The sequence below is a fragment of the Nicotiana tabacum genome, chromosome 10, assembly GCF_000715075.1.
Source record: "Nicotiana tabacum cultivar K326 chromosome 10, ASM71507v2, whole genome shotgun sequence".
NCBI lineage: Eukaryota > Viridiplantae > Streptophyta > Magnoliopsida > Solanales > Solanaceae > Nicotiana > Nicotiana tabacum.
This window is the reverse complement of record NC_134089.1, coordinates 161,167,425-161,194,492: the sequence shown is the minus strand read 5'-3', so window position 1 is coordinate 161,194,492 and position 27,068 is coordinate 161,167,425. Positions and strand designations below refer to the sequence as shown.

Here is a 27,068-nt window from a genome sequence, read left to right as displayed (position 1 = left end):
CTTCCATTTAAATACTTGAAATGGTTTACATGTCAAATTTTCTTTTCTTTATTTACACCAACTTGATGCATAATATTAGACAAGCCAACCCTCAAAGAAGAGATAAGATTATTAGGTTTGTCAGCTAATTAGGAATCCCTTAGCTTGTTCCCATCAACACATTTAGTCAAAATATGAATAGTCAACTTTTGACAGCCTATTCGAATACTGCATCCCTAACTGAAAAATGGAAACTATAGGAGTAGTAATATTCTACTCTCTCCGTTAAATAGTTATCTCAAATTATTTATTATTTTAAAAGTTCAAGACTAAATTAATCGTCTTTTTCCTATTCTACTCTTAGTATTAATTATTCTTGAAGACTACAAATACCTCTCGTATTTAATATTTTTTAAGGGACGTGTAAAAAAATACGATAAATAATTTGAGACGGAGGGATTAACTTTTACGAAGAACTGAGACTCTTAGTAAAATTAATCTCTTTATTGTTAGATGTAAGGTACATAATTTACTCATATTTGAGAATAATAGGATAAACAGTAGTAATTTATTTTTAAAATGACTCTCTCTGTTACTCTCTCTCATACACACACAATTGTCTTTGTTGTATTAGATAGAATCAAATTTCAACTTTATAAGTTCAGAATTTTAGAACAATGATTTCAAGTATTAATAACTAAGTTCTAAATTTAATGTATATATATATTTAATAAACTTCTTTAATATAAATACATTATTTAAGCAAAAACTTCGGTTGAATCCACCACGTTTGCTGCTTCATATTTATCCTCCACAACCTTCTTATTCTCTTACATTCTTTTGAAGTTTAACCTACAAATAATCAAAGTATGTTATCCTTTGTCCGTGAATCTTCACAAATTTAATAAACTATTGAATATTAAATCATTTAATCATGCATGTATTATGTTAAATTCGTACAGTAAGCGATATTAGGTATAATATAGTTCTAATAATAATCTAAATATAATATATTTTATATGCAAAGGAACAAAAAAAATATGTTTAGTAAAACACAAGAAACAAGAGGTAATAAGAGGTATGATTTCAACTTCTTTTGTTTCCTTAAAAAGGGGAGTAGCTTAGTATTTCGAGTTACACTCAAATAATAAATCATATATGCTTGAGATGATAATAATAAAATCTACAAAAAATAAAAGTCCAACAAATAGGAATATGACATTTTCTCTCACTCAATTGAAAAATAAACCATTCTTAATTCTCTCTCTCTCACACACACACACAGAGTCCCCAATAGACCAGGACTCTCTTCCACCAATGTCTTCCATTCTCTCTCTCACACACACACACTTAGCAGAAGAAAAAGGAGAGTCATCAATAGTAAAACGACTAATGGCAGTTTTACGTATAACGCAATTTTTAATATTTATAATTAGTTATAATCCATTAGTTTAATTTTGAGGCTGCTTTGAGTTTATTATTAGTCTCAAGAACATGGTCCACTTTTCTTTCACTGTAATATATTGTCTTTTCGGATTTTCTAAATCTATTTATTTTTATTATTTGACTTCTTCTTCTTCTTCTTCTTATATACTACAAAACTTCTTTGGTCTGTCTTTATATTCACAAAATTTCTTCCCTTTTGTTTTCTCTCTCTTTTTTTCCTTAATATTAATACTAGTAATTAACATTATTATAACATACATCAGTTTTGGCTTAAGAACAAATCTCTTCCGTTTCCTCTTTGGTTTCAGGTAAACAATCTTTTATGTCATTCTTTCTTAATATTCATCATCTGGGATTTTCTTACGTAGTTTTTTTGTTTATTATCTAGAATTGGATTTTGCATGTGATTTTTACATTGTTACAATTTTTTTGGCGATCATCTTCTGAGGCTGTAGACGTTTTTTAAAAAAAAAAATACTAATAATTTTTGGTGAATTATATTCTTGGTTCCTCCGCTTTTAAGGTCGTTGCAAAGTATTGACTTTCTGTTTTTATCTTTGTGTCATCTTTCTATACATATTATTATTATTACACACTCACAGGCTCTCTGGATTTTACTGATTTATCTTTTGGAATTGGCAAAAGCTTTACTTCTTTGCATCGATAAGTTTATGTTTTAAGCCATTCCTTGAAATGTAAAGAAGAATTTTATTTGTAGTTCTATGATTGTTTGCAGCTTTTGTGATGTTCAAATCAGTTTCTGATTGATTAGTTCTTTTATTTAAAAAGTTTTCTTTTTAATTTTATATTTATCTTTGCCAATTGGTATTAATGCACCTTCTTATTCATTCTCTTGGTGAGAAGGAGATAACTTCTGCAGTTCTGCTTTTGCGTCATGATCTTGAATTTCCAGCTTGGAAACTACTTCTGTTTATTAGAGTGTAATGGCAAAATTGGCATCTAATTCTATTTTAAATATAGGGTATTTTTTTAGGTTGGAGATAGGTGTTATTGTGATATGATTTAATTGGATTATCTCCCTTTTGAAACAAAAAAAAAATCAGCTTTATATCTGTGCTAGTTGATCCTGAATATTCAACATTAGAAATATATTGATTTTTTCACCAATAACCGAGTATTTTTGTCTGTAAATCATGTTCATGAGGTTAATAATCTTTTTAGTAGTTAGGCTTATATACAAGGAAGTTTTGATGGCCGGAATTCTATGGCTGCTGAGCTTCAATGCTGATAATGGCTTCCCCTTTAGCCGAGGGTCTACCAGAATCAGCCTCTCTACCTTCATAAGGTAGGGGTAAGGTCTGCGTACACATTACCCTCCCCAGACCCCATTTGTGGAATTATACAGGGTTTTTTTTTGTTGTTGTTGCAATGGTGATTGGACTAAATTCGTGTAGTGTTAGATTTAATAGTTGCAGGATAAGGCTGTTATAAAATATTATGTTTCCATAGGCAAGAATTTTGAGTATGTTGAATTGTTACGCGGATGAAATGTAGAAGAACTTGAAAACATTTCATTAGACGAATGAATTGAAATACCAATAACTAAAAATATAAAGAGAAGATACTTCAGAAGTGCTAAAGATATTTGCGCACATAACTTTCAGGCATGGATTTTGTGGAGTTAAAGAGAAGGAGCAGCACTTCCCAGAAACTGCTCTTGCTTGCTGGCATTGCTGCAATTTGTTTTCTTATATTCAGAAATTCATCTGGTTTTAGTACCTCCGTCAAGGTGATTGTCTGACTCATAATTAGATCATATGTCTTATGTATTTACAGTCCAGACTTACTATATAGTTTGTTTTAAGAATCCGTCGCTGATAGGCAATCCAAATTTGGTATTTTCAGTTTTCTCAACACGAACCTGGTGTAACTCATGTATTAGTGACTGGAGGTGCTGGCTATATAGGTTCTCATGCTGTACTTAGACTCCTAAAAGATTCATACCGTGTAACTATTGTGGTATGTCCCTCTTCATTTCAACGCCCCATTCATGAATCAAGTTTTAGAATGTGTGATAATCATGGGATTTTCCAACAGGACAACCTTTCACGTGGAAACATGGGTGCTGTAAAAGCTCTCCAAGAACTATTTCCCGAGCCAGGGCGTCTTCAGTTTATTTATGCTGATCTGGGAGATGGTGCTGCTGTATCCTGGATAATTTCTTTTCGTTCATGCTTTAACTTCATGACTTATCTTCTCTTTTAGTTCTTTGTATAGTAACATCTTTGTTACAGCTTCAAATATTGTCAGAATTTTTATCCTTAACCAACGACCTCAGGTTAACAAGATTTTCTCACAAAATGCATTTGATGCTGTGATGCATTTTGCAGCTGTTGCATATGTTGGTGAAAGTACTCAAGAACCGCTTAGGTACCTGAGAATGTTAACTTTGTAATAAAAGAAAATTATATCGGCAACAGCCTCTCTACCCTTCCAGGGTAGGGGTAAGGCTGCGTACATCCTACCCTCTCCAGACCCCACTTGTGGGAATCTATTGTGTTGTTGTTGTTGGACAACAAGTTAGAAAATAAACTATTTTTCTTTTGTTTTTCTCCTTTTTTGTCTGTCTTGCAATACTCTTGTACTGTGCAGGTATTATCATAACATCACATCAAATACTCTGCTTCTAGTTAAGGCAATGGCAACACATGGTGTAAAGACGCTAATCTATTCAAGTACCTGTGCAACATATGGAGAGCCTGAGAAAATGCCTATTACAGAAGAGACGCCACAAGTCAGTAACCAATTTCCACTTCATTAGAAACTTTTTAGTCATACTGATGTTTCATCCCTAAAGTCATATGTCAATAAGAAAAACACCGTCCTGTCAAACTAGAACGAGTTTGCTCCATTAGGCGTTTTCACGTTTACCAATGTCTGGAATATTTGTTTGTTATTGTAAATATCATTACCGATTCCAATGTTTCCAAACTAACTGATGTAACTGTGAATACAAACAGGCCCCAATAAATCCATATGGAAAAGCAAAGAAAATGGCTGAAGATATCATACTGGACTACTCAAAGACTTCAGATATGGCTATCATGATATTAAGGTTCGTATTTTACGCTTCAATGTCTTGAAAAGGGATGGTCAGCTGATCCTTAGTAAGGAAACGCCTTTCTATGATTGAATTAAACACATTATCATTATAAGAATAGTTTTACTTCACCAACTTGAACTTGAGCCATCTCGCATAAGAATGATACATACATTCATGTGGTAGATAATAGTAAAATTCGCACCTTTAGAAAACCCGTAAATAAGGACCCATATTAGCTTTCCACTGATCCTAACTCATTTTCATCTCTAAGCAGTAAAACAAAAACCATTTTTTCAAATTCTCTGAAGCTTGATAAAGTTATTGATCTGGTGCTTATGAAGTCGGTTCAAGTGTAATGTCGTTGTACATACACATTTCTCAAAGCAAGTATCTGATGGTCTCCAATGTACTAATAAGGTACTTCAATGTGATTGGCTCGGACCCTGAAGGAAGGTTAGGAGAAGCTCCACGACCAGAATTACGTGAGCAAGGTCGGATATCTGGTGCTTGTTTTGATGCAGCCAGGGGTATAATTCCAGGATTGAAGGTAACTTTAATGAGTGCATTACTGAACGTTGCACTTTCTTTTTTTGCATTTTCCCATGTTATTAGTATTATAACATGATTGTTCTGTTTTCTTAGTTATCTCGTTGTCTCCTTTTCCAAAACAGGCTTGCTTGTTTATGTCTAAACAGCATGTAAAACTTAAATCTTTATTCCTATCTGGTAATTACAGATAAGAGGAGTAGATTACAACACACCTGATGGCACTTGTGTAAGAGACTATATCGATGTGACTGATCTAATTGATGCTCATGTTAAAGCTCTCGAACATGCAAAACCAAGCAAAGTTGGCATCTACAATGTCGGGACTGGAAAAGGTTACTTCCTACTACTTATAAATTACTTTTTGAACATTTTGTTCGTTGCAAACTTATATATTCATATTGGCAGAAGCGGATGTAGCGTAAAGGCTATGTGTTTATCTAAACCCATAACTTTCGACAGGGAGTATGTATGTGTGTATATATATATAAAAAACCTATTTAAATCTCAATACATATTAGATATGAACCCACAATTTTAACAGTACAATGGGTTCAGTGCAAGTTTGAACTCATTAAATTTAAATTCTGGATCTGCCTCTGGTACGCCAGAAGTCATTTTGATGGTCAAGCCCTTGTCATTACAGGTAGTTCAGTGAAACAATTTGTGGAAGCTTGTAAAAGGGCAACAGGAGTGGACATAAAGATTGATTATCTCAGTAGACGTCCAGGAGACTACGCTGAAGTCTACAGCGATCCTTCTAAAATTAGGCGCGAACTGAACTGGATAGCAAGGTATTCACTTGAGGAGAGTTTAGCCATAGCATGGAGATGGCAAAAGGTACACAGAAATGGTTACAACTAAAGTAACTCAGTTTTGCTAACCAGGTTCCGCAGAGAACCATAATGCCTCGAGGAGACAAGATTAGCTTTTGCTAATTCAGATTCTTATCGATATCCCATTTTGTTATAGCTTTACAGTTTACTACATGTATATCCACCTTTACATATTCTTTGTTTATCAATAGGTAATGTTAAAACCCAAGTGATTTGGATTACATAGTGTATACATGAGATATAAAGTGACAAGAAGATAGCTGGAAAATGGGAAATATCCACAGCTGATTCTATAGCATCTTAGTTTTGTTTGTAATTCTAAGATCAATAAATTTTGTGCTTCTTCATTTGATCTTTCATGATTCATCTTGTCAAAGTATCTATCAATCAATCAACTCTCCTCAATCTTTATTTGTATGCATTTAACTCTAGTCGGACTAAGTTTATTCCAATATTAGATAGTTAAGTTTTCCAAGGCAAAATGGATTCTTTAAAGTTGTTATCTAAATCTAATACCAATTCCTTAAACTGACGTGCCTCAAATTAGTGGTGGCAAAATGGTTAGAAGAAAACAACTAATCATCCATATTATCCGCTGAAAAATGAGTTGGATAATAAACTTTTTAAACACGAGTCAAATATGAATAAGAACCATATTATCCATTTAGAAAATGGATAACCAATAGATAACTAATAGGTTTAACTTTTACATTTGTAAAGCTTCAAATTGGAGTTCCTCAAGTTTGGGAGACTAGGAATTCTCCCAAAAGTGATCATATTCAAGAAGTCATGGATAATATGGTTACCCGTATTATCCGCCGGTTAACTCGTTTTTTAATCCGTATTAAATATGGGTTGGGTTAGATAATTTATCCGTTTTTTCATTACTTGCTTTTGACCCGTCCCGTATCCTACCCCACCCACCAGTTTGCCACCCCAAACTATATGGACTCCTAACAAACACTGGACCTAGTGGATTCCGAAATATTAGTTTCGAAATGATTAGGTCTCTAATTTCAGTGAGGACCAAGATTGATTCTGCAAGCACTTTAGTACAAACGAAGAAATTTCGAACAAAAAGATTGAAAGTCGCTGATAGGATAGGGAAGAGAAAAACAAAGCAATGCCAAGAGTAAAACAACTATTCTTCACTTGAAAAAAGAACTTAGAGTGAAAATCATAAATCAAGCCACATTAAGGAAATTCCATTTGTTTAGATATTTGACGAAAGCATAAATGATACTTCCTCTCTTTCAATTTAAGTGTCTTACTTCTCTATTTTTGGTCTATTTAAAAAAATGTCTCTTTTGATATTTAATAAGTAACTCTTTAACTTCGTCATTCCATGTGGCATAATTAAAACCACAAAATTCATGTGCATCTGAGTACATTACACATATCTTTAGTTCAAAACCACAAGATTCAATTAAACTTCGTATCTAGTCAAACTAAGACACACAAAATGAGACGGAGAGAGTAATATTTATACATAATGACACCCCGATTCATAATGAGCAAACTCCAACGTTCAAGAAATATTTTGACTTGCAAACTCCAACGTTCAAGAAATATTTTGACTTGACTATCTGTTATATCCTGGCTGCTCACCTGTTATCATCTAATTGATAAGTAGTGAGACCTGGATCCTAAATCAAAATTGTGAAATGTCTTTGTGGATTAAGTTTTCTTAAGATTCACATCAGTTCCCTGCCCCTTGTTTTCAAAAATGGCTGACCCATTAAAAGGTGGAAAGCAAGGTATATGACTTGCGAACAGCAGGGCAACTTTAGCACACCCGGACATTAGTGGCATAACTTAACGATACAAGTATTTCAAAATTTATATACTCCATATATTAAATACGCATCCATTGTAAGAAAGAGTTCATAGGAGGGGGAGCTAACAAAATTCCATTCTGCAGCCAAAACGGCTCATGAATAATGTTCCCACTGTTCTACATTAATATTGTGTTGCAGCTACCAACGGATTAAGTGTAAGATCTCTTAGCATGTACTATTTGAACCCATATTTGCCTGGAGACCGAGGACTCCCAAAAACATTCCATGAAAAAGATGGGTTTGACTCGGAGTATACTCTACAACAACTCAAGTTGCTATCTCTTCCTCTTTTTGTAATTTGCAGGTATCTAGCCTTTGGTAGGTAATAATCATAACTCATCATGGTCTGATTCATGATCTTTAGACTGGGCATCGGCTTTTCCATCGGTGGATGGCTTCTCTGCATCTGAAGTTGTTTGTTCTTTCTGGGAGGCACCCTCCTCTGAAGAGGAATTGGCAGCGTCTGCTTTCTCCCCGCTGCTTTCAGTTTCATTTTTCATTGGCTTCTCAATCTTTGGCTTCGGTTTAGGTATTCTATTTACCTTGGTAACCTGATCCACAAAGAAGAGGAAGGCAGAATCAAACGGTGAAAGCTTCATATGGGGAAGAAGTTGACTACCTAATTCTTGGTCAGCTCTATCACTGAAGCTAATTAACGATTTAGATCAAGTACCTTGTCTTGAAGATCGAGAACCTTTTCATATACTTCTTCAGAAGTAAATGCAGGCTTGTTGAATCCAGGAGTGCTGTAGGAAAAATTAAAAAGGCATTGAGCACACAGTATGAGAAAAGGGATAAAAAGATTAGTAACAATAAGATAAAAATTTCTCAGAACTATGTTTATAGAGAGTTGTTCCTTTTAGAAGGCAAGTACATAGAGAGAGTTGTGACTTCCTCAAACTGGCAAGCAGGACCACTGGGATATATGTATGGGTCACAATTTTTATGGAGAACCAGCACAGCCCAATGATATTTTATAGTATATTCTTCCACCAGATATATAACTTAACTTAGGCTTACCCACTTTAGAACCAATTATTTTGTTTAAACTTTTGCTGTCAAACTCAAGAACTGACTCGAAGCACATATGAAAATTCGGGAAATAAAGAGAATCAGTTTTGGTGCTATCCTTTTTTCGTTCCTTTTTGTTTTGCTCTTTTTTTAAAAAAAAATATTGAAGACGTCCCATGTGGGCTTTTTGGCCCTATTCCAGTCGGTGAAAAGGTTCAGAGCTCCAGGGTGTAGCTGCTCTAACCCTCTATCCAACTTAACTTTGTACATGGCAGGGTTAGAACCTATGACGTGCTAACAACACATCACGTGATGCGTCCTTGACACTGAATCAAAACCCTGAGGACAAACATTCTTATAGCACCCATTTTCTTCTCTTATCTAGTCTACCAGTACAATCCTTCCGATCCCCAATTGAATAAGGGCAAAAATGAAGATTACAGGGTTCCACCTTTCTCCCACTTAATTTGGTTGAATGAAATACAAAACCAAATAAGAAATGTAAGCACTGTGAAGAACTTTTTCACTGGCTATAGTAGGCTACCATTGTGAAGAACTTTTTCCGGGCTGTAGTGGGTTAGCATTGTATAAAAATAGTAACTAAACATAAAAAGACGTTTTTCGCTGGCTACCACATCACTTTTCTTTCCTTCTTTTCCCTTATCCTACAAAAGTGATGTGGTACAGCTTGCGAAAATGTTAAAAAGTAGTAAAAATGCTGAGAAGCATTTCAGAAAATAACTTTCTCTTGGAAGGTATTTCTACGGGACTCTTACACCCTCTTCTTCTTAGCTTATCCTTATGCTTCACTCTTTCAGTTTTTCTTTTGATTAACAGACATGGAAGAAAAGGAAAAAAAAGGAGGATGACTTGGTTGCAAAAAGAAATGGAGACAAGATATTTCATAGGCTAGGAAAGAAGGAAAAGGAGAGAGGGGGTAAAGGAAAAGAGGAAGGAGAGGAGTTCGGCAAAGGAAAGAAATGGAGAGGAGATCGCCAAAGAAAAGAACAGATAGGAGTAATCGCCGGAAAATAAATGGGGAGGAAGAATCTGCCTGTGAAGAGGAAAGAATAAAGATGGCATGATTGATTTGGAGGAGATGGTTTTTGGTGCTTGGATTTTTTGTTGGAAAGACAAAAAAGTACCTACTATTAAAAAGATTAATGTGTTTACGAAAGGTAAATAAAGGAAATGAAAGTGGAGTTTATAGGTTAGCAAGACCCATATACACACATGTATGTGTATATAATATATGTGCACAAGTGTTCGAATCAAAGAGTATATGCTTTGATACACAGATCGACTAGATTTATTCTTTACAGAGAGAGTATTTCAGTAATCACTTTCAGGAGTTCAGCGGCACAACAGTTTAATAAACAAGATGTCACAACAGAAAAAAGACATGCTACGTTCACTGACAAAATCAAAAGGTGGCAAAGGAAACAAGCAGAGAAGTATGAAAAGAAAAAGGAGAGGCAAAACTATGTATGCAAATAGGAAAAAGATAAAAGTTGAAAGACATAAGCAGGAAAAAAGGAACTTACTCTTTCTGTTCAGCCTCCTTCTGATTTAACCAATTCTTCACTTTCTCAGCTTCTTTTAAAACCTGCAAACAGGACGCTTTTTAACTTCCCCAGCTATGAACATTACAGAAGAGATTTCTAGCTTCTATTGTATCAACAGCAGAAAAATGCCAAACACAACAGTTGAAAAGAGCACCTCATCTATTCTTCCCTTAGGAAGCCAAGATTTGTTTGTTTCCCATCCACGCACAATCTGAAATATCCAAGAAAGAAGCAAAAGGTGAATTGCAAGGGTCAAAGGAAGAAAAAGATGGAAAAGCTTTCCTAGCTGACTCACAGCTTTGAAAATCACAGAGAGTATTGCAAAGGGATCTGGATAGTAAGGTCAGCATAAAAAATCAAACCGAATTTTCTACTTATACCACAACGGCAGATGCAAGTTAATATCAATTTCATCTGTACATCTTCTACACTTCACATCTGGAAGATACCCATGGCTATTGTCACCTCAAACAGTGCCTCAGAGTATACAGCTTAGTTTCCAACATCCCCACTAGAAAACTTCAGTACCGACTTTCAGATTGATGTGCCAGTGTAACCTTAGTAATTTTTCAAAACCTTTACTACCATAACGCACTTACTCTTTCAAGCTTACAATACACTTCATGATCCAAACAATATTTAAACAAACAGAAAAGAAAATGAATAGAAGAAGAATCAATTTTCCTACCTGTTGCACTTCATTAAGGTATTTTCGAGCATGATCAGATGCAGCAGGGCGTGCAGTAAGTTCATTATGTCTGCACCAAAAATTTACATTCAGCATAGCTACTTAAAGTGGTACTAAAAGAAACTATTCTTCAGCGTTTGACTGTTGAGATTAGGAGCAGACCTAAAAAATATGGGATCACCAATAGCTTTCAACTCATCTAAACGTTTTTGAAACTGGGTAGCAGAAGCATCTTCACCATCAGTGTACAACCATTCTTGTACCTGAAAAATGTGCAGCAACTTCATTTAGTACTTACAATATATACATATATCACCGAACATGGAAAAAGGGAGTAGGCAAACCTCATCAAGTTTCTCAATAAATGATTGACGCTCTTGACTGGTCGAAATTTTTGCAAAATCTTCAGATTCAAGCTGGTAAATGAGCACATGCAAAAATAACAAAGAGAGATTTTATTATCAGTTTCATGTGATCAAAGAATAAAATATTTAACACGAAACAGACAGTGACTGAGGGCCACTGGAAGCCAACTGATAAAAAGTGCATCGCAAGAAAATAAAAATTGAGAATATAACAATGATCCACAAGGTGACAACATCAAACACACACCAGAGAAACAGAGTGCATGTGTACGTGTCTGTGTTCTTTGTCTCTATGGAAGTTTCATTTAAGGGCACAAAAGCAGACCAGTGTAACAAAAGGATGTATCAGGAGGATCTTAGTGCAGACCAGTGTAACAAAAGGATGTATCAGGAGGATCTTAGTGCATGGATATGTGTTTGAAAACACTTGCAGAAAGATTTATCTAGCTGCAAAATCTTTAACATGCTAGAGAAAAAACTAATATAAATCAATAGGGAGAACAGGCGAATGCAATTGAAACGTGAAATGGGAAAATCAACAATACAGATAGATAGATAGATAGATAGATAGATAGTGCTTCAAGTTCCTGGAGCTGAATGGATCAGGGTCAAGATAATCACAAGCACCCACAAGTGTTACAGATACTTAGAATATAAGACCACAAACCTTGTCTCTTGTGTCATATATGTATCCTTCCAAGCTATTCTTCAATTCTGCAGTTCTTCTTCTTTCTTCATCTTTTTTGTCCAGTGCTTCTAGTTTGCTTTTAGCTTCATTAAAGGACTCTTTCGAAAGAGATGCTCCTGGCCCAGCAGTCTTCTCGTCAATCTATACGAACAAAGAAGTCACAAGGATAAGACTGGTTAAGAACTTCGAAACATAAAGGTATTTCTAAAATAACATTTTCCCTGACATCCAATGGAAACTAATGAAGAAGAGGATGTGAAATAGACCCCCTACAAATGGATAAGTTCAGATAACCTTAAGTGGAACTCGGAACGTCCGTTTCTTCAGCTTCTTCTCTGTGCTAAGACTTGTGGTGCTAGAATCGTTCGCACTAGGATCGGAGTTATTACTGTTACCGTCATCTGCATTCAATTTTTCACTGCTTTCCTCTGTATTACTGGGGCTACTTTCAGTTGATGTATTTGTTGAAGCAGAGGTTGAGTTGTCCACTGTCAGATTCTTCCGTGGTACTTCTACCCATTCAGTTATTTCAATAACAGCATCCGCTCGATCTAATGAAAATATTCCACTTCTACTAAGGGAGAAATGCAGATTAGCCTTGATGGGGGCAGAAAGATTCCGCGATGCATACCTAAAAGAAAAAGCACAAAGCTCAGAATGACAGATCATGATGCGTCATTTGATTCATATATTGCCCATTCTTACTTTTCGCTAGCATCAGCAAGACCTGACACTGCATACTGAGCAAAGGTAAGCGAAGGAGTCCCAGGTGGCAAGAAGTCATCACTTTCATACGCTAGTGAAACTTCAAAATCCTTATTATGAACAATGGATCTGAACATCTGCAGTTAGACCACACAATGGGACATAAAAATATCATTTACTATTATGATCTTTAATAACCTGTCATTTTCCCAACAATATACAGTCAAAATAAATTTCTGATATACCTTGCTGGGTAGTTTCTTCATACGTGGTATGATCAACTGTTTGGTGCTTTCATCTTTGGGAAGATCTGGACCGTCCACTTCAATCACATATCCATACGGAGAACCATCAATCATCCCCAATTTACGATTCAATTTGATTCCATCACTTATATTTGCAGCATGCAACGAGGCACCAAGTGCAATTGCTTCATCAGAGTCCAAATGTCTGTCCAGTTCTTTCCTTCCAAGAAATTCTTGAAGCTTAGCCTGCAATCGAGGAATGTAAGTGTTTTGACAAATCCCTAAATCAATCATGCTACAAGCAATGATAGCTAATTTAAATGACTATTACATATTGTCTGTGCTGCAGATAACAATGACGCTGACAGATTAAGTTGCAAGAAACTCCAACAGCCAGCAACACAACATTTATTTCATCCTAACATATATATATATATATATCTGGAAACAACTAATATGTGTATTCAATAACTGTAGTTGATAGACCTCAACTTTGTTAAGAAAAGAGCAGACCTGCAATTTTGGCACCCTGGTGGCACCTCCAATCAACTCCACTGCATCAATATCTTCCACTTTCAAACCAGAATGTATAAGAACTTCCTTTAAAGGTACAAGAGCTTTTTCCCACAAATCTTCACATAACTCTTCAAACTTCTCACGAGTTATTGAGCTCCTACCAGAAAATAAAGTTCTGATGAGTGAAAAAAATTAAAAACCAAGTGAAAATTTACTAGTAGAACATCGCTCTTCCCTCTTCCAAATGTGAAAGCATGGCACCAGATTCATACGTCACACACAAGAAGAAGGGTAGGTACTCAATCCTGGCTCCTATATGTCTTAGATAGCAACCTATTCATGGGGGAACAGAACTTCTTTATCTAATACGGAATTGAGAATTTGATCATGTCAACTAGAGATGTACATAATCCGCTGTCATATTAACTAAAATACCATGAACAAAAAATTGCAAACACGACAAACAGTGAAAGAGCAACAAACAATACAATGCACTCCAGTTAATGTGTATACCTAGAGAAACAGTTCCAGATTAATCACATAAGCTCTATACCACAAAATATAGCGAGTGCGACTGCATTGATTTTTGACTTTTAACTAAGCCTCGCCTCATGCTCTACTTCACCTTCTGCATATGCCATTGCACATCAGAAAGAAAGTATTTTTTCCGTTCTTGTTTTCTCCTTTTCATTTATGTAAAGATCTCTAGGATTTGCTTATTTAGAAAAAATCGAAATTGGTCCAGGCTTGGTCCAAATATCTCTACAAGTCTATGGTAGTAAAGGTGCAAAAAGTAGGGAGCCTTTGTTCCTAGTAATAACCCATTTCACGCTACATGGACTTGTCAAGTGATACCAAATTTGTGAAAGCTTAAAAAAAAAAGCAGTAGAAACAGTAAGGTTTAAATTCAAAATAAGAATTACAGCAAGAGACTATTCCTTTAAAAAAATAGCTCCATCATATCTCGAGCACATTGAGTCGAATCACTTAAAGGGTTCATCACGAGCAGCACGTGAAATACTGTAGTGCATCGGCATATGGTACTAAGTCTCAGCCTGAGCAGCATAAAGTTTCTCCAAGCTTTTCATTTCATAGACAGGACTAATTGACCACCATTCACTAACTAACAGCACACTTGGGAACTAATTGACCAACTCTGTCTCCACCCTTCTAACCTGTCTGCAACTGTCAATTTGCATTAACAACTCCAATGCTTCTTCTTCGTGGCCTTGAAAATCTACTCCAAACATTTTCCCCAATTTGATCATATTTTGATGGACCCATAGTGTTGCATCCATGTCTTTATCCATTAATGGATTGTGTTGCTGAACTGCTATAGGATTCACCTCCTCGATTTCCCAATCTTGGATAGAGCTAAAGTGCTTTAGTTGTTCCAAAGCACTTCCAACTTGATCTTCCCCCATATTTGTGTTTATGCTCTGTTCCCCTGCCTTCTGTTCCAGTCTTGCTATCTCTGCTCCACCTTCTGGCTGACTGCAACTGTTAAGTGTTGCCTTTGGCATACTTTCAAGGTTTTCATTGGGGATTGGATCCCCTGGAGTTTTGCCCCCAGGTAAGAAGGTCCTCCCATTTCCTCAATACAAGGCTTCAGCCTAATATCATCAGAAAACTCACACGAGAGATCATTAAAAATGACTTGTGCAGCCAAGTCGGAGTCATAGGATTTCAGCTCGTTGTTTGTCACTTTACTACTCCGATTCATCGAACTCGAACCTTGTGTAAGTTGCACACTTGCCTTTCCTTTATTAGTGTTTTGCAATATGGTGCACCCCACTTGATTGTTCAAATATCTCTCTATTTCAAAACATTATTCGTTTTCTTGCATCTTCAGCTCATATCTTGTCTGTCTTTCAGCGCAGATTGGGATGAAAAATTTGATACTGTCTATTTCAATCCCAACCTCATGGCGGAGCAGATTATGCAAGGAGAATGGAGTTGGAAAAAGTTCAAGCTTCATCTGGAATGGTGGAGTCATACTGCTGGATGCATTCCAAACTCACAAATCGAGGAAACATGCTGGATTAGAGCCATGAGAATTCCTTTACATCTATGGTCACAAAAGATCTTCAAAGAAATAGGAGATCTCTGTGGGGGATGGATAGCTACTGAAGAAGAAACTGATCTCAAAAATCATCTTAAGTGGGCAAGAATTAAAATTGTTGGTGATGGCAGAAAGACTCCCAATGAGGTTGGGATTGAAAGAGATGGTATTAAATTTTTCATCCCAATCTGGGCTGAAAGACAGACAAGATATGAGCCGAAGATACAAGAAAACGAACAATGTTTTAAAATAGAGAGATATTTGAACAATCAAGTGGGGTGCACCATATTGCAAAACACTAATAAAGGAAAGGCAAGTGTGCAACTTACACAAGGTTCGAGTTCGATGAATCAGAGCAGTAAAGTGACAAACAATGAGCTGAAATCCTATGACTCCGACTTGGCTGCACAAGTCATTTTTAATGATCTCTCGTGTGAGTTTTCTGATGATATTAGGCTGAAGCCTTGTATTGAGGAAATGGGAGGACCTTCTTACCTGGGGGCGAAAGAGTCCACTCCAGGGGATCCAATCCCCAACGAAAACCTTGAAAGTATGTCAAAGGCAACACTTAACAGTTGCAGTCAGTCAGAAGGTGGAGCAGAGATAGCAAGACTGGAACAGAAGGCAGGGGAGCAGAGCATAAACACAAATATGGGGGAAGATTAAGTTGGAAGTGCTTTGGAACAACTAAAGCACTTTAGCTCTATCCAAGATTAGGAAATCGAGGAGGTGAATCCTATAGCAGTTCAGCAACACAATCCATTAATGGATAAAGACAGGGATGCAACACTATGGGTCCATCAAAATATGATCAAATTGGGGAAAATGTTTGGAGTAGATTTTCAAGGCCATGAAGAAGAAGCATTGGAGTTGTTAATGCAAATTGACAGTTGCAGACAGGTTAGAAGGGTGGAGACAGAGTTGGAGGTGAAGAAACAAAGATTCAAAGGATCACTGGAATTAAAAGGTTTAACTTCGTTTGATGTTAAATTCAAGAGTAACGGGAAAATGAGTAGGGGAAGAGATCTATCAATCATTTCAATATGAAGATCAAAGTAATTTCCTGGAATGTAAGGGGATTAAACGACAAGAAGAAAAGGGAGATCATAAAAAGTCAGGTGCAGAACTGGAGGGCAGACATTATATGCATGCAAGAGACAAAAGTGGAGGGGGATATTAAGGAAATATTCAGTCAAATATGGGGTGGTAGATGGGTGAGGTATGCAAGATTAGAAGCTAGCGGCACGAGAGGGGGGATTTTGTTATTATGGGATTGTAAAGTATGGAAAGGGGAGGTGTTACAGACTGGTGCATACACTTTGACTTGCAAGTTCGAGACTCTTTTACAGAATTTTCAATGTCACATATCAGGAGTATATGCCCCAAATTGTAGAATAGAAAGGAAAATAGTATAGAGAGAAATTGGTGCAGTGAGGGGATTGATGGAAGGTCCTTGGGCGGTTTGTGGCGATTTTAACGTTACAAGGTATCCTTCTGAAAAACGGGAATGTTCAAGGAGGTCCAAAGTGATGGTGGAATTCTCGGATTTTATAGAAGATATGGAGTTGATAGATCTACGACTTGAAGGAGGCTACTATACTTGGTTCAAAGGGGACAATCATACAGCCGCTTCAAGAATTGATAGATTTCTCATTTCAGAAAAATGGGATGAAAGCTTCAGAAATATCAAGCAAACTATCCAACAAAGGTTGATTTCGGACCATTCACCTGTGGCTCTATACTGTGGTGTGTGGGAACAAGCTAAATCATACTTTAAGTTTGAAAATTGGTGGCTGAATGTGGAAGGTTTTAATGACAGAATTAGAGACTGGAGGACATCTTTTGAATTCTCAGGAAGACCAGATTACATTTTAGCTTGCAAGTTAAAAGCTCTCAAGGGCAAGCTAAAAGAATGGAGCAGAGTTTATGAAGGTAATTTGGGACTGCAAAAATCAAAATTGCTAAGTCAACTAGCAGGTTTTGAGACAACACAACAACTAAGAGCGCTTACCGAGGAGGAATCAGTGAGGAAAGCAGCTACTCTAATGGAGATTGAGGAACAACTCAAGAATGAAGAAATTGTATGGAGACAAAAATCAAGAGCTCTGTGGCTCAAAGAAGGGGACAGGAATACAAAAATTTTCCATCGCACTGCAAATGCACACAAGAGAAACAACAACATTGATCAACTAATGATTCGACATGAAGTAGTCGAGGATCCAGACAGAATATAGATTGAGATAACTGAATTCTACAAGGAGTTATACAAAGAACCTGAAGAGTGGAGACCAACGGTCAATTTCGAAAATAGCTCAAGAATTTCTGAATCAAAAAGGGAGTTTTTACAGAGTAACTTTGAGGAACAAGAAGTTTTGACCTGTCTGAAGATGTGTGCAAGTGACAAGGCCCCGGATCCGGATGGATACACAATGGGTTTTTTCAGAAAGTGTTGGGACATTTTGAAGGAAGACATCATGGCGGCCTTCAACAACTTCCATTCTCAGGAGATGTTTGAGAAAAGCTTCAATGCAACATATATAGCTTTGATTCCAAAGAAGACAGGTGCGAAAGAATTGAGAGATTTCAGACCGATCAGTCTGATAGGGAGCTTCTACAAATTGCTCTCAAAAGTCCTAACCGAAAGACTTAAGAGGGTGGTAGGGAAAATTGTCGATGCTCAACAAATGACTTTCATCAAAGGAAGACAAATAATAGATGCAGTGTTGATTGCCAACGAAGCTGTGGATTCAAGAATAAAAAAGAAGGAACCTGGAATCTTATGCAAATTAGATATTGAGAAGGCCTATGATCATGTAAATTGGAGCTTCCTACTCAGAATGTTAGAACTAATGGGTTTTGGGCAGAAATAGAATAAATGGATGAAATTTTGCATATCTACTGTAAAATTCTCCATTCTCATAAATGGATCTCCTAAAGGTTTTTTCCATTCACATAGAGGTCTAAGACAAGGTGATCCTTTATCTCCTTTTCTATTCATTATAGCCATGGAAGGATTGAACAACATGATCAAAACGGCTAAAGTAAGTGGATGGGTTAAAGGTTTTGAGGTAAACAGGAGTGGGGCAAACAATCTAGAGATCACACATCTCCAATATGATGATGATACTCTAGTCTTCTGTGATGCTGAAAAGGACCAACTTAGATTCCTAAGAATCATTTTGGACTTATTTGAGGGAGTCTCAGGATTACACATCAACAGGAGAAAGAACAATATTTTTCCCATTAATGAAGTTAACAACATGGAGCAACTGACACAGATATTGGGAGGAGAAGTTGGGTCCCTACCAACTGTTTACCTCGGGATGCCTCTTGGTGCAAGATCCAAATCAAAAGAAATCTGGAATTCAGTCATAGAAAAGTGTGAGAAGAAGTTGTCAAGATGGAAATCACAATACCTATCATTGGGGGGCAGGCTAGTTCTAATTAACTCAGTATTAGACTCACTTCCTACTTATATGATGTCGTTGTTCCCAATTCCAGCAGGCATTTTACAGAGATTGGACAAACTCCGAAGATCATTCCTTTGGCAAGGTAATAAGGAGAAAAAGGTCTTCCATTTAGTTAAGTGGAAGACACTCACAATGGATAAAAAACAAGGTGGTTTAGGAATAAGGAATTCGAAGAATCATAGCAAGGCTCTTAGAATGAAATGGTTATGGAAGTACTCTCAAGAACCCCAATCTTTATGAGGCAAAGTGATCAAAGCAAAACCAGCATAAGACAGTAGCTGATATGAGGAGTCATCAAGGATGGGAAATCGCTCTAAGAAGACAGTTGAATGATTGGGAGATAACAAGATTAGCTGACCTTTACAAAGAGCTGGAAGCATTTAAAGGATTACAGGAAGGTTTTGATTCACTTTGGTGGAAGAGGCACAACAGAGGGGCTTACCGGATGAAGGATGCATATAAGATTTTGAATCATAATAATCAACAGGTGGACCCATGACCTTGGAAACATATATGGAAAACAAAGATTTCATACAAGGTAGCTTGCTTCACTTGGCTACTAGCAAATGAGGCAGTATTAACCCAAGATAATCTCATAAAAAGGGGAATTTCTCTGTGCTCAAGATGTTTTCTGTGCGGGGAAAATGCTGAAACTGTCACACATTTGTTTCTACATTGCAAGATTACAGACCAACTATGGAAAATCTTTATTAGTCTTAGGGGTATTTCATGGTCAATGCCATACAGGCTTAAAGATGTCCTTTCTAGCTGGGAAGAAGCTGGAGCTGAAGCAACTAGTAGAGATAGATGGAGGACTGTCCCGGCTTGTATCTGGTGGACAGATTGGAGGGAAAGGAACGCTAGATGTTTTGAAGATAGAAGCAATCCAATGCAGAAGATCAAACTCAATTGTATTCTTCTTTTTTGTTTTTGGTGCAAACAGATTTACATAGAAGATACATTGACAATCATAGACATACTAGGATCTTGCTAGGTCTCGAATTAGAACATCTACTAATCCTCTTCATGTAAATTTGGTTTTCAGTGCAACCTATGTACTGATGTTTTTAATATATATAATAGTTACCAATTCAAAAAAAAAAAGATAAATTTCAGAACTAAAATTTCCCAGAAGTAGTGAAGAACAAGAAAACAAGAAAGAAGGCAAATTCATGTACATTAAAATCAATGGACCACAAACTCACCTAAAATCCCGATCGTCATAAATAGATTCAACTGATATTGGAGCAGCTGTGTTTGCACTAAGAATTTCCTTTGTTCGCTTAACTTGTTTCTTTAGCTTCGCCATTGCCTTTGGGGATTTCCTTATGTCAACCCCATTTCCAAGTTGTTTATTGAACTCATCTGCAAAGTACTCCACCAATCTTAATTCCATATGTTCCCCTCCCAGCTCCGCATCCCATCTAACATCCTTGACCTGCAACACTCATGTGTCAATCTAGCTATCTAACATTCAAGGAAAAAAAGATTAAGAAAAGTACCTATACTATGATTTAAATTTATGGGTTCGGGAAGTCAGGAGCCCACTGACCATTTGAGTTACTGAGTTAATATTTATACACAATTAGTAGATTTCTTAGCACATATTCAAGGTGTGAGCCAAAGTTACTAGGTTTGGCTGAACCCTCGGCTTATACCGTACATCTACCCTATATATAGACAATGCTACAATCTTTTGCACCGACATAATAAACCTAACAAAATAACTTCAACAGACGCATTCTCCACAATAACTATATAAAGCATCAGAACTGCAATGTTGCACGTAAATATATCTAGCATTCTATTCATACAAATCAACAAATAATATTCTGAGCTCAAAATCAATGAATCTCAGTGTTTACTTAATTTTACCTGAAATTGGTTAGCTGATACGGTCTTCCCAAACTCCTTAGTATTATAAGCAGAGAAGTAGACCAAGGCAGCATAGGTACTACCCGCACCCATATCATAGAATATCACATGCCTCGACCCGTTCGAAAAATCTTTATCAATCCCATACTGCAATGCTGCACCAGAATGTTCATTCACAAGCGCCAACACATTGATACCGGCCAATTCTGCCGCAACAAGCAGCCCTTTCCTCTCTGCCACTCCCATATATGGCGGCACAGTCACCACCGCATCCTTCACAGGCGTTCCCCGCGTATGAGCCTCCGCCAATCCGAGGGCATACTTCAACAACATTGCTACAAGCTCCTCCGCCGTGAAATCACCATTCTCCGTCTTAAAAACCGCCACATTTCTCGATTCCTCGGGGGAAATATCATAACTTAAGTAGAGAGATTCTAGGGTTTTGGACACGTGCGGAAAGGTTTTTGATATTAGATCACGGAGATGGGAGTAAACCTTGTTGGGATAACGAGCGACGATTCCAGAAGCTTCTTCGCCGATGAGGCGACTGCCGGCATGAAATGCGACGAGCGACGGAGTTTTCCGTTTGGACATTTCGTTAATCGCGATTGAAATAGGTGGTTGACCGGGTTTTAAGTTGACCACGGCGACTTTGAACCATTCGGATCCCAGATCTATGCTTGAGACTGCGGATTGACATGGAATTGGAGTGAGCAGCAAAAACAAGGATAGGATTATCCCTATTCGGAATAACATGTTCGCCGCCGGCGTTAGGAAAACGGAGTTAATCGGAAAAAAGATCTCCGGTGAAGTTTATTACTTAATTGGGAAGAGAAAATTTCAGTAACAGAAGAGAGTGTAGGGTATATATACCGTTGGGGTTACAGGTGGAAAGTGAAGTGGCTAACCAATAAGGATTTGACATTTGGCATAATGTCCACGTGGCATATTATGTGACGCCCGGTGTGTTGGTTTTGCTGTTGGCTTGAATCTTACTTCGCATCCCCGTCATAATTTTGAAGCTTCTGGGCAGTTCCAATAATTCCCATTTTTAACTATTCTTTTTCTTTATTTTAGCTTTTTTCACGTTTATTAAAACAATAATATATATGAGATATAATTTATTAAATTATTCCGATTAAATAATTTTTGAGAATTAAAAGAAAAAACTATTTACTTCTTTAATATTAAGAGTAGAGTTGGAAACAATTAACAATTCAATCTCAAATTCCTAAAGTAACAATATTTTTGGGACAATTTTTTGAGCTAAAAGTGATTGTTAAATTAGAACGGAGGAAGTAAGTTTTAGTTTGAAAAACTGCACATGCTTTGTTTTAATTCTGAAATTCTTAAATCAATGTTTCCCTTATTTTTTATACTTTCTCCGATATTTCACACAATTTAGTTTTTTGTTGAATTAAATGACTAAATACTTTTTAAAAAAAATTAACTTCGTCAATCAAAATCATTTAGAAAGTTCTACTTTAAAATAATTTAACATATAAGAAACAAGTATGAGAGTATAGTGGCTTTTGTATTTTTGCGAGGCCTGCATCTAAGAAAGAGCTCTTTAACATTTTATGTAAAAAAGACGCTTAGTCGCCTATAACTATACTAGTTAATATCAACATTTCTGTTTAATAAATTTAGTAATTAAAGTTATAATATTATAATAAAGAAAAAAGGATATAATATACGTCATACAATACTATCAACTACACTCAATGTAAGTAAGCGGAGGAAAATACTGTAGAAGATAGAAACCAAATATTTAAGCAAAGAAATTAAACATATATGCGGAAAATAAACCATTGTCCCACGATGAACAATCCTTTCAATTGGAAAGGCTCATCATATAGTGAATATAATTAGAAGTAAATTTTATTCATAACTAAAGACTAATTGTGTTCTTAGTTAAGTGTTGTACACAAATAATGTCATATTATTACAAGTAATAGCATTTATGAGTAAGGAAAAAGAAAATAAGTGGAAATCATATACACCCTCCCAATTCTGCTTCAAAAATCAAACTCTCCGTCTAATGTTGAATATAATAGTTATTCCCCCTCTCATATCTCAATTGGTTTTTTTTAAATGTTTATTTTATCCTTTATATTATCAATATTTATCTCTTCTTTTTTTCTTTATATTATCGTGATACTATTTCATTAACACATCTTCTTAAGTTTTCTAAAATTGCAATAAAAAGGGGGGATTGTTACTCAAATTGCCAATCAGATTTACTGTTTACTTTTTCTAGCCGATATACATAAATTATATATAATTATACACATATTATATATATATATATATATATATATATATATATATATATATATATATATATATATATATTACACATCTATCGGCTATTATTAGTTTAAGAGATTAGGTGGACACCTATTTGGGTTAATTCTTCATATAAAAGATGAACCATTTCTAACACTATTTTATTCTCTCACATATTATTGCTTTATTCATTCATTTATTTTTACTGAAAAATAGAAATACTTTTACACCTTTTTTTGCGAAAAGTTATCAAAGTAAAAGTTACCAAATACGCGACGACTGTTAAAACCAAAATGGTAAGATAATTGTGGCTTTAGACGGAAGAATCGTTCTTATAAATCAAAAAAGTCATGGTTAAGAAAGTTTTAAACTTTTTAATCATTCGACTTCGGCAAAATATATAGGCACATTATTGCTTTTTTTTTTTATGCATTTACTATTACTACCATATTTTTGTAGGCAATTCATTAATGATGACTCTTATCATTGGTAGATGATTAGTAATATCAACCAAAAAATACTTAAATATAACAAATTTAGAGGAAAAATTAAAATGGAGGCAATATATAAGTATAAATATGTATATTTACTGGAAAGAAAAAAAGAAAAACAAAAGAAAAAGATTTTTATACATGTAAAATAAAAAATTAATATTAGACTCTACACTTAGTTTTACATATTGTTTTCCAATTAAAAAGAAAAAGCTTTTTATATACGCAATAATAAAAGCATTAAAATTAGATTCTAACTTTATAATTTTAAATGTTTGTTTTCCAATGAAAAAAGAAAAAGCTTTATATATATATATATAATAAAGGCATTAACATTAGATTTTACACTTAATTTTAAATATTTATTTACCAATTAGGTAATGACATTTGACAATATAGATATCTGAAAAATAATGCTAACATGCTAATAAGCTTAAAAATTTAAAATTTAATCGAAAAAAGGGAAGAAATACCGAGGAAGGGGTAATAAGAACAGTATTTATTAGCCTCAAGCCAACCTTTGAGTGCATCTACGGAACAAAAGCAAAAAAGATGAAAATCCAAGACAGTACAACCCATAAGTAAAATGTTAAAAACAAAAGGAAGTACAAACCAAATTAGCACAAAAACTGGAAAAATAAAGCCATCCACATTAATGGGGTGACGCTGAGGCAATAAAGTTATTGCTGGTTAAATGACCTTGCAGGACCAATTTCCTTTTCCCACACACGTACCATTTGATTCTGTCACTCTCTGTAAATTCCTATTTAGTACAATGTTTTTCATATGCACAAAGCAACTTAGTAAAAAAAAAAACTCAAGCAACAGGGAATGAAAAATCGAAAAGAAGAGTAAAAAATACCCATAAAATGGTAAGAGAAGAGGAAAACTTGCTCTTCTTCAACAATAATAAAAGTAAACTGTGATGCAGCGTGAGTAAAAAAAGAAGGAAAGATGCAATTTATAACACACTAACTAAATGGAGGTTATGGAGTCGAAAAGTCAGATACAATTTATAACAAATTAAACAATTGGAGGTTAGAAACTTAAAAAGTCACAATGAATGAAGAGATGTGAGTTATGGATATGAATTTTTAAATTAAGATAAATGGTTAAAATGAAGGGGAAAAGTCAAAAAAATGATAAAAAAGATAAATAGGATTGCTACACTATAAGAGATGTCACATTATCTTGTCAAGTCCCTCTATATATATATATATATATATATATATATATATATATATATATATATATATATATATATATATAGAGAGAGAGAGAGAGAGAGAGAGAGAGAGAGAGAGAGAGAGAGAGAGAGAGAGAGAGAGAGAGAGAGAGAGAGAGAGAGAGAGAGAGAGAGAGATAGATAGATAGATAGATAGATAGGCACAATTAAAGTAAACTAGTTTTAGTGTACGCGCATTGTGTGTGTATTATGTGCCAATGATATAAATTTTAAAGATAATATAAATAATATACAAAAGATGTATTTGAGTTGTAAAATAAAACTTTTAAAATTTGCAAATTCTTAAAAATGATAAGTAAAATGTCGTAGTGGTTTTTCCCCAGTTTGCTCTGGTACTTGCATGTCACTAAGTCATGAGCAAATACGATAACTGTTCTGAAATATAACAAGACTGAAATAGTCTGAAAACCAACTACTAACATCTATAGGAAGATAGGAGGGAGAAGAGCAGGACTGCGATCGCTATGCAACTACCTTGCTAACTCCAACAGATCCGCGAGGGATGAAATCAACACTCACTAGTACGTCCAGCAACTCCTGGATCTGCACACAAGGTGCAGAGAGTAATGTGAGTACGTCAACTCAATAAGTAATAAAAGTAAATAAAGACTGAGCAGTAGTGACGAGCAATATAACATATACAGTTCATATCACGAAATCTCGGTAGAATACAACATGCTTTTAAAATTAGGGTTTTGAATCTACTAAGCTCACTTAAATCCAGTTTCAGTAAAACCATTTAAAACATCTTTCAACAATTTTCGATCAAAGTGATGAAATAATGAGTAAAAATGTGAAAACATAAATAGCCCCTCGGGCAAAACACACTCGTATACAGCCCCTCGGACAAACATGAATCATAAACATCCCCTCGGATAAATATCATTATCACTTATATACAACCCCTCAGGCATACCACACAATCTCGTAAACAGTCCATCGGGCACAACATGAATCAAGAACAGTCCCTCGGGCGAAATTTACTCGTATACAGCCCATCGGGCAACATAAATCATAAACAGCCTCTCGGGAAACATAAATCGTAATCAGCCCCTCGGGTAAATCTCACCATCACTTATATACAGCCCCTCGGGCAAAACATCACTCACAATTAGGGTACTGCACTCACTGAGAGTGTGCATACTCAGAAGGGGCTCCTACAGCCCAAGCGATATAACAAGCCACCTCGTAGCATAAATCAATTAGGCCCTCGGCCTCACAAAATCATGAATCAGTAACAACATGATGTGGCATGCAGCCCGATCCCATAAATATCCTCACAAATTAGACCCTCGGCTTCACTCAGTCATAAACCTCTCAATCCACTCGGGCTCTCAGTAAAAACAGGGTACTCAGCCCAAAACAACATTTATATGCATCAAAACAAAGTAATAAAGATTGAGTTATGAAATCAGTACGTATAACATGACTGAATATAGATTTTCAGTCAAAAATAGTGAGAGGATAATAAGAAAAGACCCCTAAGGGTCCAAACAGATCTGACACGAGGCTCAAATATGGCATTCAACCCAATTTATAGAAATTTTTTCTAAAACACATAAGTATCATATATAATTTCAGTCAAATATGCAACTTTATAGCTGCTACGGGCGGACCAAGTCACAATCCCCAACGGTGCACACCCACACGCCCGTTACCTAGCATGTACGTCACCTCAAAGCAGTAAAACAATATGAAATCCGGAGTTTCATATCCTAAGGACTAGATTTACAATAATTACTTACCTCAAACCGGTCAAATTCCAACTCTGTGATGCTCTGCCCCTCGACTCGGCCTCCAATCGCTCCGAAACTATTCACAACCAAAACAATACCATCAATATACGCTAATGGAATGAATTTCACAAGAAAAACTATCAAAATAGGCATAAATCCCGAAATCCTCTCAAACTCGGCACCGAGCCCACATCTCGGAATCCGACAAAAATCACAAAACTAGAAAGCTCTTTCACTCACAAGTCCATACTTACAAGATTTACCAAAATCCGACTCCATTTGGCCCCTCAAATTAAACTCTCCAATTCCCAAGCCCTAATCCATTTACTTTCATCCCTAATTTCTACTAATTACATGCTTAAGCAACTGAAAATCATCAAAATCACGAGTATTAGGGCTCAAATTAC

At 35.8% G+C, this 27,068-nt stretch overlaps 2 protein-coding genes across 2 annotated transcripts; one reads left to right on the top strand and one right to left on the bottom strand.

Moving 5' to 3' along the window:
• Positions 1-1,592: 1,592 nt before the first annotated feature.
• Positions 1,593-6,258, top strand: LOC107781172 (UDP-arabinose 4-epimerase 1). Its single transcript, XM_016601832.2, has 10 exons — positions 1,593-1,733; positions 3,051-3,175; positions 3,292-3,405; positions 3,484-3,591; positions 3,725-3,816; positions 4,039-4,180; positions 4,407-4,501; positions 4,907-5,036; positions 5,226-5,370; positions 5,682-6,258. Exons 2-10 carry the CDS (start codon positions 3,053-3,055, stop codon positions 5,897-5,899), a joined length of 1,167 nt encoding a protein of 388 aa, XP_016457318.1. The 5' UTR covers positions 1,593-1,733; positions 3,051-3,052; the 3' UTR covers positions 5,900-6,258.
• A 1,443-nt stretch (positions 6,259-7,701) lies between these two features.
• On the bottom strand, positions 7,702-21,745 carry LOC107781175 (heat shock 70 kDa protein 17). Its single transcript, XM_075223479.1, has 14 exons — positions 20,900-21,745; positions 20,230-20,462; positions 13,490-13,649; positions 12,977-13,222; positions 12,732-12,868; positions 12,321-12,657; positions 12,006-12,167; positions 11,318-11,389; positions 11,136-11,236; positions 10,974-11,043; positions 10,440-10,496; positions 10,265-10,326; positions 8,383-8,455; positions 7,702-8,260 (listed from the first exon to the last, which is right to left on the bottom strand). Exons 1-14 carry the CDS (start codon positions 21,653-21,655, stop codon positions 8,039-8,041), a joined length of 2,688 nt encoding a protein of 895 aa, XP_075079580.1. The 5' UTR covers positions 21,656-21,745; the 3' UTR covers positions 7,702-8,038.
• Between the last annotated feature and the right edge of the window lie 5,323 nt (positions 21,746-27,068).